General features: G+C 48.6%; 1 protein-coding gene across 1 annotated transcript in view; it reads right to left on the reverse strand.

Moving 5' to 3' along the window:
• Positions 1-4863: 4863 nt before the first annotated feature.
• NCAN (neurocan) overlaps positions 4864-18545 on the reverse strand; it is a 68755-nt gene continuing 55073 nt past the window's right edge. Inside the window, exons 11-14 of the mRNA XM_056845136.1 lie at positions 17248-17330; positions 15479-15623; positions 8776-8964; positions 4864-5014 (exon numbers count right to left, since the gene is read on the reverse strand). Of these exons, the coding sequence (XP_056701114.1) occupies positions 4866-5014; positions 8776-8964; positions 15479-15623; positions 17248-17330 (566 nt within the window). The 3' untranslated portion in view covers positions 4864-4865. The remainder of the gene's footprint in view (positions 5015-8775; positions 8965-15478; positions 15624-17247; positions 17331-18545) is intronic.

Below are 18545 nucleotides of genomic sequence, written 5' to 3' on the forward strand. Positions count from 1 at the left end.
TGTCCCTTGCTCTATACACAGAGGAAGGCAAAAAAACCTCCCGGATCCCTGGCCAATCTGGCTGGAGCCCCACTGGGAAACGGGAGACAGCCCAGAGGAACCAACAACATAATCGAGACCTCTGGGCAGAGAGAGGTACTGGAGGGTGTGGAGGAGGGACTCCCGAGCTCCTTTTAGCTTTGCTTCTCCAACCCCAGAAACCGAAGCAGGGTGTGTGGGGTGTAGATGGGGTGGTGGAGAAGGTGTTGTGGGGGCAGGCCCCTCAAAAACTGCTTTCTGAGCCAGAATCAAAGGGAAGCGTAGGTCTGATCCAACCCCTTCATTTGCTCATCTGATCGGTCTCCCCTACATCATTGCAATCGGCACATCTATTTGCATGCAGGATTTAGGCTGGGAATCTTGACAGCTGGAATGACGGGCGGTTTCTCTCCCCCTCCCCCTTATTAAAAGGTTAATTCAAATGGAAATTCATGGGGGGGGGGAGGGATTTTAATTGTGTGTCAGGGAGGCAGGCCCAGGCCTCTGTTTCAAATTAGCTGTGTGAATAGGGTTCCAGGTCCTTCTTTGCCACCGGTGGGAGGTTTTTGGGGCAGAGCCTGAGGAGGGCGGGGTTTGGGGAAGGGAGGGACTTCAATGACATAGAGTTCAGTTGCCAAAGCTGCCCTTTTCTCCAGGGGAATTGATCTCTATTGGCTGGAGATCAGTTGTAATAGGAGGAGATCTCCAGCTAATACCTGGCGGTTGGCAACTCTATATGTGAAACCACAGCCCCAAATCACGCGCCCCTCAGTCGCCCTGTCAATAGAAGCACCGAAGAAAGAAAACAGGCTGTGGTCTTAGGAACTGTTAAAAAAATTTATTAAAATGTCCGGCAGTACAGAAACCGCAGAGGGCTTTCCCCCCACCCTCCCCCATTTGTTTTGGAAAACCACAAGGCTGAAGGGGGGGGGACACACAAGGAGGAATAGTGGACAATGCAGTTATGGGCAAAACAGCAGAGGCGTCAACCGCCACACTCCACACTGGCTCTCCCACCAATCGCGCCGAAAGGAAAAAAAAACCAGTTTCAAACATGACGACTTTTCAGCACAGAAAAGCATTCTGTGTAGCAGAGGGAGAGGGGGCACATTTACATAGGTGGGGGTGGCATCCATGCCCATTTCCCCAGAGGTGTCTTATGCAACGTTAGATGGTCTTGTCTCCCCAGCTCAAGAGAGGCTGGACACGTCCCCTACCCTTGAACACATGAAGCTGTCTTCTACTGAATCAGACTCCTGGTCAGTATTGTCTACTCAGACCGGCGGCGGCTCTCCAGGGTCTCAGGAATAGGTCTTTTACATCACCTACTTGCCTAGACCCTTTAACTGGAGAAGCTGGGGATTGAACCTGGGACCCTTCTGAGATCCTCTGATACTGGAAATGTCTGGAGCCGAACCTGGGCCCTCCCTTCTGCATGCAAAGCAAAAGCTCTCCTGGCAGGGGTTTGGAGCTTAGGGTGTCTGGCCTGTCTCATTGCAGCTCCTTAGAGCTCCTTGCCAACTCCAGGTCGGGACATTCCCGGGAATTTTGTGGGGGGGTGGAGCCTGGGGAGGGTGGAGTTTGGGGAGGGGAGGGATTTCAGTGGGGTCTGATGCCCTAGAGCAGGGTTGTCGAACTCATTTTTTGCAAGGGCCGGATATGACATAAATGTCACTTGGTTGGGCCGGGCCACGTGGACCATAAAATTTAATACCAGGGACCGGAGATACAAACTTTATAGAAGACACAGGCAAAGCCAATCAGTGATATTAATGACATTAAAAAATTTAAACTTGGGGGGGCTGCCTTGTCTGGCAAGTGAGGGTGGCTGCCCACGGGCCATACCTTTGACTCCCCTGACTTAAAATTTACTGTGGCAGAAGAACACCATTATCGATAGACATACTTATAACATCGATAAAGGGTATCCGTAAACACACAAAGCTGCATTATATTGAATCAGACCATTAGCCGTCAAGGTCAGTATTGTCTACTCAGACCGGCAGCTGCTCCCCAGGGTCTTGGGCGGAGGGGTCTTTCACATCCCCTATTTGCCGATCTTTTAAGCTAGAGATGGAGAGGACTGAACCTGGGACCTTCTGCATGCCAAGCAGATGCTCTACCCCGGAGCAGCCGAGGCCTACAGTCATTCGGTTTGACAGTACTCCCAGCCCAGGAGAAACGGATCCCTGTCCTGCCATTTGCTCTAAGCAAGCCTCTTCCTCAGTGAAGGGAAGCGCTAATTCTCCGAGGAAGGAAAGACACTCTTTCCCTGCTCAGTCCACCGGGACTAGTTATACTTGTCACCGATTTGTGTCTGTTTACACCAGTGAGTAAACCAAACTTGATGGGAGAGGCTCTCTGTTGACTGTCTCTCCACAAAAGCATTTTCCTCATAGCAGGCCTGCCCTGGTTGAAAACGATCCCAAATGGAAACTGGAGAAAGCTGAAATGAATTTGGGTTCCATCCCAATCCTCAAATCTGACACACACACACCCTTTACTCCAAATGAACATCGAGATCTCGTTGTGAATGTTATCATTCGCAACGAAATGTTTTGCATTGTATGAAGCCCCTGGAAACATTCCACGTACATTCTCTTAGGAACTCTGTAAAGGCAGGTGTTGGAAGGCAAAGGGAGGAAGCTTGTCAAAGCTCTTTTGGTATGCTGGTGGCAGAGGCGAGATTCGAACTGGAGACTTGCCGGATCTCAGGTTGGGTCCTTGGCCACTCTGCTGTATTGACTTTCACCTGGGCTAGGTAACGACCCCAAAGGCCAAGCTGCCGTCCTCTCCCCTTCTTGGTTAAGAGACGTAGCTTGTTCTAGAAAAATATGTTTACCGTGGAAGGACAAAAGGGGGGGGGGAGGACTAGGGCAAAGGTGGAAGAGCCTGCTGTTGGATCAGGCGGGTTTTCGGAAGCAGCTTGCCTCGAAGAGGCGGAAGTCTGGCTCACATGGGTGAGTAGGTCGCTTGAGGACTGTATGTGTGTGTATAAAGTGCCGTCAAGTCGCAGCTGACTAATGGACACCCAGTAGGGTATTCAAGGCGAGAGACTCACAGAGGTGGTTTTGCCATTGCCTGCCTCTGCATAACAACCCTGGTATTCCTTGGTGGTCTCCCATCCAATTACTAACCAGGGCCGACCCTGCTTAGCTTCTGAGGTCTGATGAGATCAGGCTAGCTTGGGCCATCTAGCAGCAGGGAAACCCCCATCCCTCTCTTGGAAGATACTGCAGGTTTTTTAGGTAGCATCTTCTAATATTGAAGAAGATAAAGATCCAGGCAAACACATAAAGGGGGTTTAACTTATTTTGGGCAAGGAGGAGGAGTTGGTTTTATATGCCGACTTTCTCTACCACTTAAGGAAGAATCAAACTGGCTTACAATCACCTTCCCTCCCCACAACTGACACCCTGTGAGGTAGGTGGGACTAAGAGAGTTCAGAGAGAGCTGTGACTAGCCCAAGGTCACCCAGCAGGCTTCGTGTGGAGGAGTGGGGAAACCAACCCGGTTCACCAGATTAGAGTCTGCCACTCGTGTGGAGGAGGGGGGTGGTTCGAGACTGACACGAACCCTTACAACCACACTGGCTCTTGATCAAGTTTCCCCTTTGCAGAATTAGGCCTCGAGCCCCTGGAATTTTCCCACCCTAGGCCACTGGGTACAAGCTCCCTCCAAAGGTGGTCGAGATGTGTCAGCTGGCGCCAATGATCTCCAGCAAGTCAAGTAAGAGCAGCCCAGCCTCCAGGTCTTCACCTCAGTCAGAGCCGCTTCCCACTGCCTGCATGAATTATGCAAAGCGAGCACGTTTCCCTAATTTATTCCGCATAGCTCTTGCGCTGCTTTGCATAATGAAATCTGGTTTTGCTTGTCACTGGGGGGCGGGGGGACTGGGGCACGGAGATCACCCCTGGAAAGTCTTCGGTATAGACTTCCAGACAAATATTTGCAGCCGTAAAAGGCTAGCGAATCGCTTTCGTCTGTTGCTAAAAAGCTGAGATGCTGAGGAAGCGGAACCGACTTGAGGTTGCCAACTCAAGGCTGGGAAATTCCTGGAGATTTGGGGGTGGAGCCTGGGGAGGGGAAGGACCTCAACAGGATATAATGCCGTCGAGCCCACCCTCCGAAGCTGCCTTTTTCTCCACGGGGGACTGATCTCTGTTGCCTGGAGATCTGTTGTAATTCCAGGTCTCCAGACCCTACCTGGAGGCTGGCAACCGTAGGAACTGCACAGAGGGTTCCTGGGGAATTGTGCGGTGGGCGTGCAGCCGTGATCCCCTAAGGACTGTCCGCTGAAGGGAAGGTGCTCTTTACAGCAAGAAGTTTCCAATGCAACCCCCCATCATTTTACAAATCCATACTTGTGCAGAAGAGCGGTAAATCCTGCACATGTGTTTAGGGTTACCAGGTCCGTCTTCGCTACCGACGGAAGGTTTTTGGGGCGGAGCCTGAGGAGGATGGGGTTTGGGGAGGGGAGGGACTTCAATGCCATAGAGTCCAATTGCCAAAGTGGCCATTTTCCCCAGGGGAACTGATCTCTGTCGGCTGGAGATCCATTGTAATAGCGGGGGATCTCCAGCTACTACCTGGAGGTTGGCAACCCTACGTGTGTTCCATTCCTTACCTTACAGAGTCCTAGGGCAGAGGCTAACAAAAAAAAAAAAGAGAGAGAATGATTAGGAGGGGGCGATGGGGGAGCAGGAAAGGCATCAGCTAGTCCATCCATCCATCACACACGCAAGGCCGTCACATCCTAGGTGGGCCCGAGGGAGGAGAGGGGAAGTTGGGGAAGGGGCGGGGGGTGGGGAGCAGGAATTTGTGCTTTTTGTTCAGGGGGGCTGTCGTTAAAAGTAGTTCCCGTCCTCCTCTGTCCAGTCCAACTTCGGGCGCTTGGGGCGTTTTCGCCGGTCCTTGCGGGATTTGTGGTGGTGGTGCTGGTGGTGCTGGTGGTGCTGGTGGCGGTGGTGTCTCCGGGTTCTATGGGCCCGTCTGGCTGTACGGAGACAAGGAGGGGGGGAGAAGATATGTCACTTTAGTAGGGTTGCCAGGGTCCCTCTTTGCCAATGGCGGGAGGTTTTGGGGGCGGAGCCTGAGGAGGGCGGGGTTTGGGGAGGGGAGGGACTTCAATGCCACAGAGCCCAATTGCCAAAGCGGCCATTTTCTCCAGGGGGGCTGATCTCTATTGGCTGGAGGTCAGTTGTAACAGCAGGAGCTCTCCAGCTAGTACCTGGAGGTTCAGTACAGGAAAATAGCTGGTAACATTGCTAAATATATTGTAGCTATGCAATTCACAGTATGTGGTAAAAAATCCACCAATCACCCTATATACTGCAAAGAAAAGATGTACAATTTTTAATAATCCTAACAGGTAAGTCTAATTACATCCCTCTAACAGGTAAGTGGTAGTTCAAAGTTCGTAGTAAAAATTCATTGGGTGCAATTTCTCATTATATCAGCTGCAAGATGTTCAAGGAGAATATGATCGTTTCGGAGCAATTTTGCATTGGAGGTAAAAGAATTTAAAAGAACTGATTCTGACTTTACCTTCAAAATACGCTCCTTTTCCAATTGTAATACCAAATATTGTATTTGTTTGATTTGTCCCTGCCAACGTATTTATGTGGGCTCTAGTATTCGACCAATTAAAGCACGGATTTTGGAGCACAGGTCCAGAATTAGGGCGGGCGTGACTACAGCCCCGGTTGTGGAGCACTTCCAACAATTAAAACATAATGAGAACGATTTGAGATTTTTTGTAATTTGGCGCTTACAACCTAATAGATTTAATAGGAGTGACAATGAAAGAATCCTTAGACGCAAGGAATCTTACTTTATACACATTTTGAACACCATGTCACCTCATGGCTTGAATTTAGAGAACGACTTGTCTTGTTTCTTGTAAATGTGTACTGTCACTTTAAGAATCGTTCTCAGAGGTTAGTGCATCAGCCGGGACACAGAATACACACCGGATGGGTATTTAAGTTACTGAATAAACCATGTGAATAACGCCACCTGAGTCCTTACCCAGAGTGGAAGGAATTCAGCATCTTACCCCTTATGGGGAAGCATTGCACTTTACTCCGGAAAAGGTTATTCGTTTGAAACCAGTTAGTATGGATGGTGATATATAACTCACATTGTATTTTTGTAAGTATTTGAAGTATTTTTGTATATATTTAAATTATTTATTGAGAAATATGAAATGTATTTTAAAGAGATTGTAGAATGTGAAAAGGTCTTGTTTGTTGTGTTGCATAGGAAGAACTGAAGAAGGATCGGGCTTCATGCTCCGAAACGATCGTATTTTCCTTGAACATCTTGCAGCTGATATAATGAGGAATTGCACCCAATGAATTTTTACTATGAACTTTGAATTACCACCTACCTGTTAGAGGGATGTATTTAGACTTACCTGTTAGGATTATTAAAAATTATACATCTTTTCTTTGCAGTATATAGGGTGATTGGTGGATTTTTTACCACATACTGTGAATTGCATAGCTACAAAATATTTGGCAATGTTAACAGCTATTTTCCTGTACTGATTTTCTCATCCTTTTGATATATGTACAGAGGTGTCTGTTTTCTCCTTCGGTACCTGGAGGTTGGCAACTCTACTCTTTAGGGAACAGTGGGGTAAGCAGGCCCCGTCCTTCATCCCTGCGAGATGCTCCATGCGAAGGAAACGTCTTTTAAGAAAACATCCCAGCTATTTTCTTTCTCTCCAAATATTTTTCTCTGCTTCTTTCCCTTTGTCTACTTATCTGATCTCCTCCAGTCGTTCTCTGAGCATTTATTCTTTTTCCCAGTCCCCCCCAGCCCCGCCTGTCCCTTTCACACCCATTAGGGATGTGTGTTTGCTTGCCAAGGAATGAAAACAGACAAGAATGGCAACGAACACTTGAACGCTTTCCCTTTTGGTTTGCTGCCCTGTCTTTTGCCTCTGAAACCTGGCCCTGTTCTCCCACTGGACTGAAACATAGCTGGGACAATTCCTTGTTTATGGAGAATAATAATCCCTCAATGTTCGATCACGCTGGATGGCAAACACACTAGTTACAGCTAGGAATGCCTCCCACAGGATTTATTGAATGGAATTTAATAATGAAAATGGACTCCTGTAACAACCAGGGAGGAGCCAATTTGGCTTTTCGCTCAGATTTTGATGCGTGTTGCTCTCGGTTTTGGTCAGCCTTGCTTTCGGTGCCACGGTGGATACTGCATTTCTTTTGTTTCCTGAATGACAATTCTAGCCCATTTAGATACAATCATGTGCAAAAACACTGGAAAACGTTTGGGGCAAAGAGAAATTGAGGTTTACTTTTGACAAGGAAGAAGCAAAATCAAAAAGGGGGTATTCAAATTCGACCAGCCAGTTTTTCAAAACTTGGTCTCAACCCTAGTAATAATGATAAAAAGGTAAAGGTCCCCTGTGCAAGCACCGGGTCATTCCTGACCCATGGGGTGACGTCACACCCCAACGTTTCCAAGGCAGACTTTTGTTTATGGGGTGGTTTGCTGTTGCCTTCCCCAGTCATCTTTCCTTTACCCCCAGCAAGCTGGGTACTCATTTTACCGGCCTCGGAAAGATGGAAGGCTGAGTCAACCTTGAGCCGGTGACCTGAAACCAACTTCTGTTGGGATTGAACTCAGGTCGTGAGCAGAGCTTGGACTGCAGTACTGCAGCTTACCACTCTGTGCCACAGGGCTCTTAGTAATAATGAAAGTAATTAAAATAAATTAAGCATTTCAAATGAAAACAAATAAAGAAAGTGTGTGTGTGTGTGTGTGTGTGAAAGCTCCTTCCCCTCAGTCGGGTCAGTTCACATTTGGTGAGAGCGGAAGGAATGTAGGGCTGCCACCGTCCCGCTGGTGGTGGGAGATCTACCCTCTTCTCCGAGTTCCCACTGCCACTCAGCTGAGCAGGGGAAGGAAAACGGGTAGTGAAATGGGGGGGGGAGGTGCGATTAGTGTCCCCGGCTCAACGATGCAACTTCTGGGGCGACCAAATGACATCATCACTCTATGGTTTGGGGCAAATGCTATATTGCCCCTGGCGTGGTGATGTCACTTCTGGGACATGCCAGAAGTTGTGTTTTCATGCCAGGGATGTTGATTGAACCCCCACCCACAGAGTAAGTCCCCGCTTTTTCTGTCTCCCACGGGTTGCCTGGCAACCCTGGACAAACGTGAGGGAACCTCCAACGGCACTCTCATCCAAACTACAACTCCCAATAACCTTTGCAGGGCTTTGCCCTGCTAGTTAAAGTAGAGCAAAACCAACATAAGGTTGGAGGAATGGTGAAATTTAGTTTTGAAAGCAGGCTGGCTTGATTCGAAGCTGCTCCTCTTGGGGCATCTTTATTTGTGAAGCAGTTTCTCTTCCCATGTGCTGATTCCCCCCCCCCCATTAAAATTAATATATTTTTCAATGCTCTTTTTGCACCCTTCTTGTATAAATGACGTCAAAGAAAAACAAGACAGATCAACGACAGCAAAACGTGAGGTGAACTGAAACCAAACAAAGGCCAAAGGGCTACTGAGCGCAGCATCCTATTTCCCACACAGCAGCTAGTCAAATGCCTCTGGGAAGCCCGTAAGCACAGTCTTCTGGCAACAGCTCCCGATGCCCTCCCCCAAAAGAAACAGAAGTGGCCGTATCAGATCAGCCTTGGTTTGAAGGCCCTCGGGCTCTCCCCGCAAACCCTCTGAGACCCCCCCCCCAACCTGACTGGGCATCAGGACACTCACGTTTTGTGCAGAGGATTCTGGGCTGGTCCCACGTCCCATCATCATGGCACCTAATGGTGGGCAGGTGCCTCTGGATGAATCCTTTCTCGCACTGGTAGCGTACCGTGGAATGGACACTGTACTTCTCCTTCTTCTTCCTCTTGCCTAAGGGGTAGGCATTCTCGACCGAGGGGGGAGACCCACAAAGCACTAGAGAGGACCGTGGGAGGGGGAAGGGCAGAACAGACAACATCTCAGATTATGATTATTACAATCAGTTCACATTGTACCATCCAAACACAAACCGAGGCTGCGTTCCACGAGTCCTTGGGTTTTGTGCAAGTGTCGGGCTAGACAATACACTCACAGCTAGGACAAAATAATTCTGTTGCAAAGATTGCAACAGTGTGTGTGAACACAGCCTGAGAGATCATTGAATCAAGGGGAGGGGCGGCAAAGGGGAGCTGGGATGACCCAAGACGGTTATGTCTTGTCTACAGATGACCCACAAAGACATTCCTGAATGCTTTTTCTGTGCACTCATAGGAGCCCCCTGGCACAGAGTGGTAAGCTACAGTACTGCAGTCAAAAGCTCTGCTCACGACCTGAGTTCGATCCCGACAAAAGTTGGCTTCAGGTAGCCGGCTCAAGGTTGACTCAGCCTTCCAGCCTTCCGAGGATGGTAAAATGAGTACCCAACTTGCTGGGGGTAAAGTGTAGACGACTGGGGAAGGCAACAGCAAACCACCCCGTAAACATAGTCTGCCTAGTAAACGTCAGGATGTGATGTCACCCCATGGGTCAGGAAGGACCTGGTGGTTGCACAGGAGACTACCTTTACCTTTAATAACTTTGCCAAGGGTGAAGGACCTCACCATCTGTTTGCACTCTGTCGCTCTGCTATATGGCTTTTTCGATCAGGGGTGTCAAACATATGCCCCAAGGGCCGGATCCAGTCCCTTGAGAGCACTTATCCGGCCTGCGAGCCAGCCACCCCCACTATCGATCTGGGCTGGCGAGGCCTGGCCTGGCCTGACCAAGTGACATTTATGTTGTATCTGGCCCTCGTAACAATGGAGTTTGACACCCCTGTGCTATGTACTGCATGGCTAGATACACCCTAGTTCAGGGATGTCAAACATATGGCCCAAGGGCTGGATCCGGCCCCTTTAGAGCACTTATCCGGCCTGCGAGCCAGCCGAGGCAGCCACTTCCCTACTCTTGATCTGGGCTGGCGAGGCATGGCCTGGTCTGACCAAGTGACATTTATGTTATATCCGTCCCTCGTAACAAAGGAGTTTGACAATCCTATTTTAGATGGCATCAACAGAGCAACGTACGCTATTTATTCCTATAATATCGTTTCAGAGAAAATATAGTCATGGGTTTGACTCTGCGCAAGGGAAGTGCAAACCCAATATGAGGGGGTTCAGGTTGAAACAGCAGGGACAAGCTATTCAAGACCTCTCCCCAAACCAAGGTCTTAAGGATGTGAGTAGGAATCATAGAATCATATTATAGAATCATGGAGTTGGAAGGGACCATACAGGTCATCTAGTCCAGGGCTTCTTGAACTTTTCCCACTCGTGACCCCTTTTCACCCAAGACCTTTTTACGCGACCCTGGGTATATAGGTATTTAACATAGGTATATATTTACTTATAATAAATCATAAAGAAATTTATTTTAAAACAATTCTTTTACTGTTGCTAAATTTTTTGCAACCCCCACATTCAGTTACGTGACCTCATATGGGATCCCGACCCACAGTTTAAGGAGCTTTGATCTAGTCCAACCCCCTGCTTAATGCAGGATCAGCCTAGAGCATCCCTGACAAGGGCTTGTCCAGCCTCTGCTTAAAGACTGCCAGTGAGGGGGGAGCTCACCACCTCCCTAGGTAACCGATTCCACTGTCGAACAACTCTTACTGTAAAAATATTTCCCCCTAATATCTAGCCAGTACCTTTCCTCTCGCAATTTAAACCCATTATTGCGAGCCCTATCCTCTGCTGCCAACGGGAACAGCTCCCTGCCCTCCTGTGACGGCCCTTCAAATACTTAAAGAGAGCAATCATGTCTCTCCCCCCCCCCCCGCCAACCTCCTCTTCTCCAGACTAAACATTCCCAGCTCCTTCAGTCTTTCCTTGCAGGGCTTGGTCTCCAGGCCTCTGATCATCCTCATCGCTCTCCTCTACACGCCTCTACACTCGCTCCATTCTGTCCACACGTGTAACACAGCCTGATTCCCAAACTTATTAATGGAATCCTCTTCTGTTAGCTGAAGCGATGCCCTATTTGTATAGTATAATAGTACTGAGAGTTATGGCTTTAGAAATCTAATCTGTTTGGAGTGGCCGGTTCTGGGCTCCAGCATTTTGGGAGGGGGAGAGGAGGAGGACAGATTTACATATTTAATTAATGGCCGTTATCAGGACCGATACATCATTAGGCCTTTGCCAGCGGGGAATTGGAAGGCATATTTCTTTCGTTTGTCGCGAACAGCTGGAGGTTAATGTAACTTTCCAGATAAAGAAAGGAGTCTTAATAGTTTTTAATGGCCGCTTTCCCAAGCAAATTAAAGTGAAGGAATTGGTGCGGGGAGGAGGGGTCCTGCAGTTGGAGGCGGATATTCCTTCACTTACAGTGTTGGCATGCCGCGAGGCAATGAAATTAAGATCCCGGAGCGGGCACAGGCTGGGCTCAGCAAAACGCCTGATTATGCAAAATCACAGCTTTAAGAAGAAGAGTTGGTTTTTATATGCCAATTTTCTCTACCACTTAAGGGAGAATCAAACTGGTTTACAATCACTTTCCCTTCCCCTCCCCACAACAGACACCTTGTGAGGTAGGTGGGGAGAGTTCAGAGAGAACTGTGACTAGCCCAAGGTCACCCAGATGGCTTCATGTGGAGTGGGGAAACCAACCCGGTTCCTCAGATTAGCCTCTGCCGCTCATGTGGAGGAGTGGGGACTCAAACCCGGCTCTCCAGATTACAGTCTGCCGCTCCAAACCACCACTCTTAACCACCATGTTGGTTCTTTAGTTCTTCCCTCCCTTCCCCCTCCGCTCCCTCCCCAGTTATAATCTGCTGTAGTTACAGAGGAAAATCTCCAAAATTGGAACTACATTTTTTCTTTAACCATCCTGTTTCATGCACCCCTTTTCCCTTGGGCGCTGGAAAGAGGCCGGAGACTGTTTGCAGGGTGAAAAGGAAGGGGAGACTAGCAGGCTTTGCAGCAAATCGATCTCTTTTTCAAAGGCTCACATACATGAACACAACCCGTGAGCATGCCTTACTGTATTGTCCTCTCCATCATGAGATAAGAGTCAAGACTATCCAGGAAATTTTAAAAAACAATACGGGTCTGTCTGATGAAATTCGTACTCAACAACTTTTGGAAGATAGTAACCCATTAATCTCGAGATGTGTGGCTGAACTTTGTGCCACTATATATAAGGCACAGAAAGATGTAAGTCATAAATAGTAAATGCTATTAGATAAACCTTTTAGAAGTTAGAATATGGTCCATTTCAGAAATGGGATTTTATTGGGATCGTGTTGATAATTTTTATCTATGGATTTGTTGAGCAATTAATATTGCTTTATGGTGATTGTATGTTATTTTGACGTGGTCAAATGACTGTAAATTAAAGATTGATTGATTGATACATGAACACACATGAAGCTGCCTCATGCTGAATCAGACCCTCGGTCCATCAGTATTGTCTGCTCAGACTGGCAGCGGCTCTCCAGAGTCTCAATGTAGAGGTCTTTCACATCACCTGCTTGCCTAGTCCCTTTAACTGGAGATGCCGGGGAATGAACCTGGGACCTTCTGCATGCCAAGCAGATGCTCTACCACGGAGCCCCAGCCTCTCCCCCGCCCACTCGAACCAAGCTGATGTTGTAAGGATGCAAGAATAAGCCCACAGTCTGGTAATATTAGTCTCCAAGCAATGTCAGGACCCTGTGATCTCCCCTCACCCCAAGAAATCTCCAGGAATTTCCCTGCTCAGCATTGGCAACGCTGTATAGCCATGGCTCAGAGTGATGTGTTTCTACCAGGGCTGGCAACATGCAGGGAGGGTGGGGGCGGCTCAAGATGTGCAGACACTCAGACTGAGGGACTAGCTGTTGCATACACCCCAATGGAATTGTGTTGGAAAAAGCAACTTCTTTGGACCTGACTGTCTCTGATGTGGTTTTTGGTTCAGATTGGGCCAAGGGCTTACATTAGGGTGGAGCAAGGGCTATCTAGTGCTTATCATCCCCAGACGGATGGGCAAACTGAACGTGTCAATGCTGTACTGGAATGTTATTTACGTTGTTATGTCAATTACCACCAAGATGATTGGGTTGAACTGTTGCCTTTGGCAGAATATGTTTACAATAATGCTGTACATCAATCTACAGGATTCAGCCCTTTCTATGCTGTGTATGGTCAGGACTTCGGTCCTATTGCCCCTGTAGAGGTAACCGAGGGGGAGGGGGATCCTGACGTAGCCTCTTGGGTGCATGCTCTCCGCACCATATGGCCATGGCTGGTGAGAAACCTAGACAGAGCCAAGCGCAAATATAAAGCTCAAGCAGATAAGCATCGCTCTCCCAGCACAGACTTTCAAATTGGTAACTTGGTGTATCTTTCCACCAAAAACCTACGATCCACTCGCCCTTGCCACAAACTTAGTGCCAAGTACATAGGGCCATATCCCATTGCCCGGATCATCAACCCTGTCACCGTGGAACTGACTCTCCCTAAAACCTTAAGACGTATCCACCCAGTCTTCCATGTCAGTCTCCTCAAACCTCATGTCGCATCCTCGGAATGGCACCCGGAACCGCCTCCCGAGCAACCCGTGATGGTGGGGGGGGGGGGAGGAACATTTTGAAGTGTCAAAGATCCTGGATTCACGTATACGGCATGGGTCTCTACAATACCTAATTCGCTGGAAGCACTTCCCCCCCTGCCTATGACGAGTGGGTACGTGCGCGGGATGTATCCGCCCCACACTTAGTGAACGCCTTTCACACCGCCTACCCTGACAAGCCGTCCCCCGTGCAAGAGGGGGGGCCTTAAGGGGGGCAGAATGTCAGGCCTGTCTCTCAGTTGGTTTTGTTTTCCCACTGACCAGCTCTCAAGGACTGTTATGCATACCTGAACTCTTTTGAAGCTCTTTTGAAGCTGTTTGTGTTTTGTCATCTCTTGCTTTTTTCAGGCTTTTATATTACCAAGTACAAGCCAGCAAGCTCCATTGCTGTCACCTTTTCTTTGTTCTCTGTTAACCTATTTGACCAGTAAAAACCAACTTCTTTGGACCTGACTGTCTCTGATGTGGTTTTTGGTTCAGATTGGGCCAAGGGCTTACAAACTGTCTAGATCAGGGGTGTCGAGCTCATTTGTTACAAGGGCCGGATATGACATAAATGTTACTTGGTCAGGCCAGGCCTCACCAGCCCAGATTGAGTGTGGGGGTGGGCGGCTGGCTGCCTCAGGTGGTTCACAGGCCAGATAAGAGCTCTCAAGGGGTTGGATCCTGCCTGCAGGCCTTATGTTTGACACCGCTGGCCGGGGCGACTATTTTCTCCAGGGGAACTGACTGTCGTACCTGCGGGACCACCTCTCCTGGTACACCCCCAAAGAGCTTTATGCTCAAGGAACAGCAATTTGCTGGTGGTCTCTGGCCCCCGGAGCGTGCGGCTGTCCTCGGCCCCGGCCTGGTGGAACAGTCTACCAAGTAACAGCAGGGCCCTGCGGGACCTAAATGAGTCCCGCAGGGCCTGCAAAACAGAACTGTTCCACAAGGCCTACACCTGAGGGCAGCTGCACATCTTTCTGCTATCATCATTTGCTGGCCTCCCCATCCCCCCCACCTTGTTTGGGGGTCCAGTGCTGATAGGGTTGCCAATTGCCCGGTGGTGGCAGGTAAACTGCTGCCCATCCACTGGGCTGTCCGCCAGCCAGCTGTGGGCACGCGTGCGTGGATGCAGCACAAGCGCGCACAGACGCAGCACACGTGTCACTTTTGAGTAAGCCTGAAAGTGACGCAGACGCTCTAGCACCCTCGGCTAAAACTCTATGGAGACCATAAAGTTTTATGGGACCACCTCCATAGACTCTATGGAGACCATAGAGTTTTGGCCGCGATCACTAGAGTGTCCCCGTCACTTCCTGGTTAAACCGGAAGTGACATAGGCGCACTGCGTGGGGGTGCACCATGCCAGGCGCACGCACATCGCGTGCTAAGGCCACAGCCCCGCAAAGCTCCCGCCGGTGGAGCTGCGAGGCCTGGCAAGCCTAAGTGCTGACCAGGCCTGTCAAGCGGCTGTGATTGGAATGAGATGTCATCTTGTTTATTGTAATATGAAATATGAGTTTTAAAGGATGTTTTAATGTATGTTTTAATTGATGTTTTTATAATTATGTTGGGACCCGCTCTGAGCCCTGCTTGCCGGGAATGAGGGCGGGATATAAATGCAATAAATAAATAAATTAATAAATAGATCTCTTATGTCATTTGAGCCCTGATGAACTATCAGCTGCAATGTCACCCTCTGACTACCTGCTGTGGTGGTGCTGTGGAGCAAAAGAACAGCTCCTTCCTCCAACATGGCGGCACAGACCATGTTCAAGGCCTCTGCAGTTACATTCGGGGTACTCTGCCCGAGATTCTCATCTTAACTCTGCCCATGGAGGGATTCCATTTGTTTGTTAGCTTGGTTTACCTGTGTCCTTCTTGCAGACGTATGGGAGGTTGTAGTTGCACGGGACATCGTTCCACTTGCCGGTCTCATGCGACACCAGCACCACACAATCCTCGCCACCCGCAAAGAAGTTGTCTGGCTGGTTTTCTTGCCAGTTCTCGTATTGCTGGAAGGAACAGCAGAAAGCGGCAACGGAAGTTAAGCATAGCCCTGGAGCCTGGGCATCGGACTGTTCAGAGTTACCACCTCTACTCGGCTCTTCCGTTTGCGTGCCACAAGACCAGGCCACAGTTATCCATACTCTGATCTTACCCAGGTTAGACTACTGCTATAAAGCTGTGCGCGGTGCTGCCCTTGAAGACTGTTTGGAAATTCCATTTGTTCAAATACAGCTGTGAAATGCCTGGCTGGTAAAGATGAATGGGAATAGAGCTACTCAGGGTTTTTCGGAATGTCACTGGCTGCCATATTGTTTCCTTGCACCGTACAATTACCTCTAAAGCCATGAATAATATGGGCAACAGGATATTTGACATACGGCCTACTACCCTATGAACCCTGCCCAGCAATCTGTGGAGACCAACTTCTGTCTGCTGCACCCATCCTCTGAGTTGTGTTTGTGTATGTGTGTGTGTATGTGTGTGTGTGTGGGTAGATTATTGAGACAGGGCCTTTTTGGTTGTGGCACCCTGACTGTGGAACTGCCTCCGTGCACCTGCTCACTTCAGACCTCTTCTCTGGTGCCCAGGTGAAGCTATGTTAGTTTTTCCAAGTCCGTCATCTGTCTGTCTTTCTTCCCCACCTGGCAAGTGTTTATTTCTAAATCCCTGTTTGAGAAATAAATGGGGGAGGTGGGTAATTTGCCAGGGAGAGTCAACGGATTGGAAGGAGGGGTGTGCCAAACCTTGCCAATCATCCACCCCGAGAAACTTTCCCGTAACTATAATCCCTGGGATTAATCTATCAACACTAGGCTGTTGTTACCATTTTGGTTATATTTTCTTTGTGGTTTGGTTATAATGGGGCTTCACTTCAATGATTATTGCTTCTGTTAGCAACAGATTTATTTGGTCTATGTATGCTTTGTATGGTCCTCCATGCCCTGACCTGGATAGCCCAGGCCAGCCTGATCTCATTAGATCTTGGAAGCTAAGCAGGGTCGACCCTGGCGAGCATTCGGATGGGAGACCTCCAGGGAATACCAGTGTTGTGACGCAGAGGCAGGCAATGGCAAACCACCTCTGAACATCTCTTGCCTTGAAAACCCTAAGGGATCATAAGTCAGATGTGACTTGATGGCAGAAAAAAAAGGTCTTTCATAAGACACCCAGAGAAGTGAGAAAAAGAAGACTTGGTTTTTATACCCCGCTTTTCTCTACCTTTAAGGACTCTCAAAGCGGCTTATAGTCTCCTTCCCTTCCTCTCCCCACAACAGGCACCTTGGGAGGCAGGTGGGGCTGAGAGAGTTGACTGGCTGAGATCTGTGACTGGCCCAAGGTCACCCAGCAGGCTTCAAGTGGAGGAGTGGGGAATTGAACCCGGTTCTCCAGATTAGAATTCACTGTCTGCAGCTCTTAACCACTAGACCATGCTGGCTCTTGAGGTGGCACAGTTAATCGCTTCAATTAACTGGTCTCTGTGCCATTCCTGAAGGGGCAGTTGGATGCTGTGACACAGTGCATGCTCAATATGCAGAAGATGCCCTGTTCAGTCACTGGCCTCTGAGAACTTGGGCATGCCGGCGATGTACTCTGCTGCCCTGGGCTGATGTCTCCTGTATGGATGCCTACCAGTCCCGTGTTATCCGTCCACTGGAAATCCTGTTCCACGATGCGGTCGTTGAGTCCAATCCACGTGTTCTCGTACCCGAAACCTGAACAGGAGGGAGGTTAAGACGTCATTAGTTCCACTCCTTGGATAGCGAGAGCTTCTCCGCCCCACAGGAGACCTTTTGGTGCTTCCTGATTGTCTTGCTACAAGACCTGGAACTTTTCTGTCAGAAGGGTAGAGATTTCCCTAAAACAGGGGTGTCAAACATAAGGCCCAGGGCCGGGGCCAGACCCCTTATCTGGCCTGCGAGCCAGCCGAGTCAGCCCCCCCCCCCACTCAATCTGGGCTGGCAAGGCATAGCCTGGCCCGACCTAGTGACATTTATGTCATATCTGGCCCTTGTAACAATTGAGTTCAACACCCCTGCCCTGAAATCTAAACTCCTGGAAACGTGTCCATTGGTAAATCTGGCCCTTGACGAAGCAGCTCTCTGCCAGAATGTAGTTACTGTGCTCACTGTGTTAAGATTTCAGTCTCAAGCAAGCGCTCCCGGCTTCCATAATGTCGCAACTCAGTCCTGAGATATTACCAAATTTCATGTTTGGATCGGAAAATCCCAATCTCTGCCATGGATTTTCCCCACTTGGGAAGAAAGGAAGGTGGACTTTGTTCCCTGACCGGATGAATGTAATTTAAAACGCTTTGAATACGTCCACACATACTTTTTAGCTTTTTGGGCACATTATCTTCTCATGTATGGCTATGTGGTACTTTATTTAGGCTGATGAAGTGCTAAGCCATGTAACGACCTTCGGTCCTGGACATTTGTCGTCCCTGCATATCACCAGGTAGCTACTTGACCAGCTTTGTCAGACTGTTTTTCACAGTTACGTAGAATTCCTTTCTGCTCATATTACAGAAGAGAGCCCTTCAGTACGAATACAGCACAGAACTTTTTCAGTAGAGACGTTTATCATCATTTTGGGAGTAGGCTGCTCCCATGTGTTCAGCTATGTTTGAAGTTCAAGATAAGCAATTTTCTATCTGATTAATCTCTACACTTGAGGACTCGTAATTACGGTAAATAAGAATTTATTTGGGATAATACCTTTATAAGAACTGTAACCTAGTTAATTGGTGAGCTCATTTTGGCTGCGACTGTACTGCTGTTTAATTCTACACAACAGTTGTTCACATATGTACTGGATGCTAAGAATTATCGTGGTGATATTTGTTGTTATCTTTATTTCACATATTAAGTACTTTGAAGTTTGAAGCAATTAGTATAAACTAGAGACATATTTTTGCTAGGTTAATT

The sequence above is a fragment of the Euleptes europaea genome, chromosome 2 (assembly GCF_029931775.1).
Source record: "Euleptes europaea isolate rEulEur1 chromosome 2, rEulEur1.hap1, whole genome shotgun sequence".
Classification (NCBI taxonomy): Eukaryota; Metazoa; Chordata; class Lepidosauria; order Squamata; family Sphaerodactylidae; genus Euleptes; species Euleptes europaea.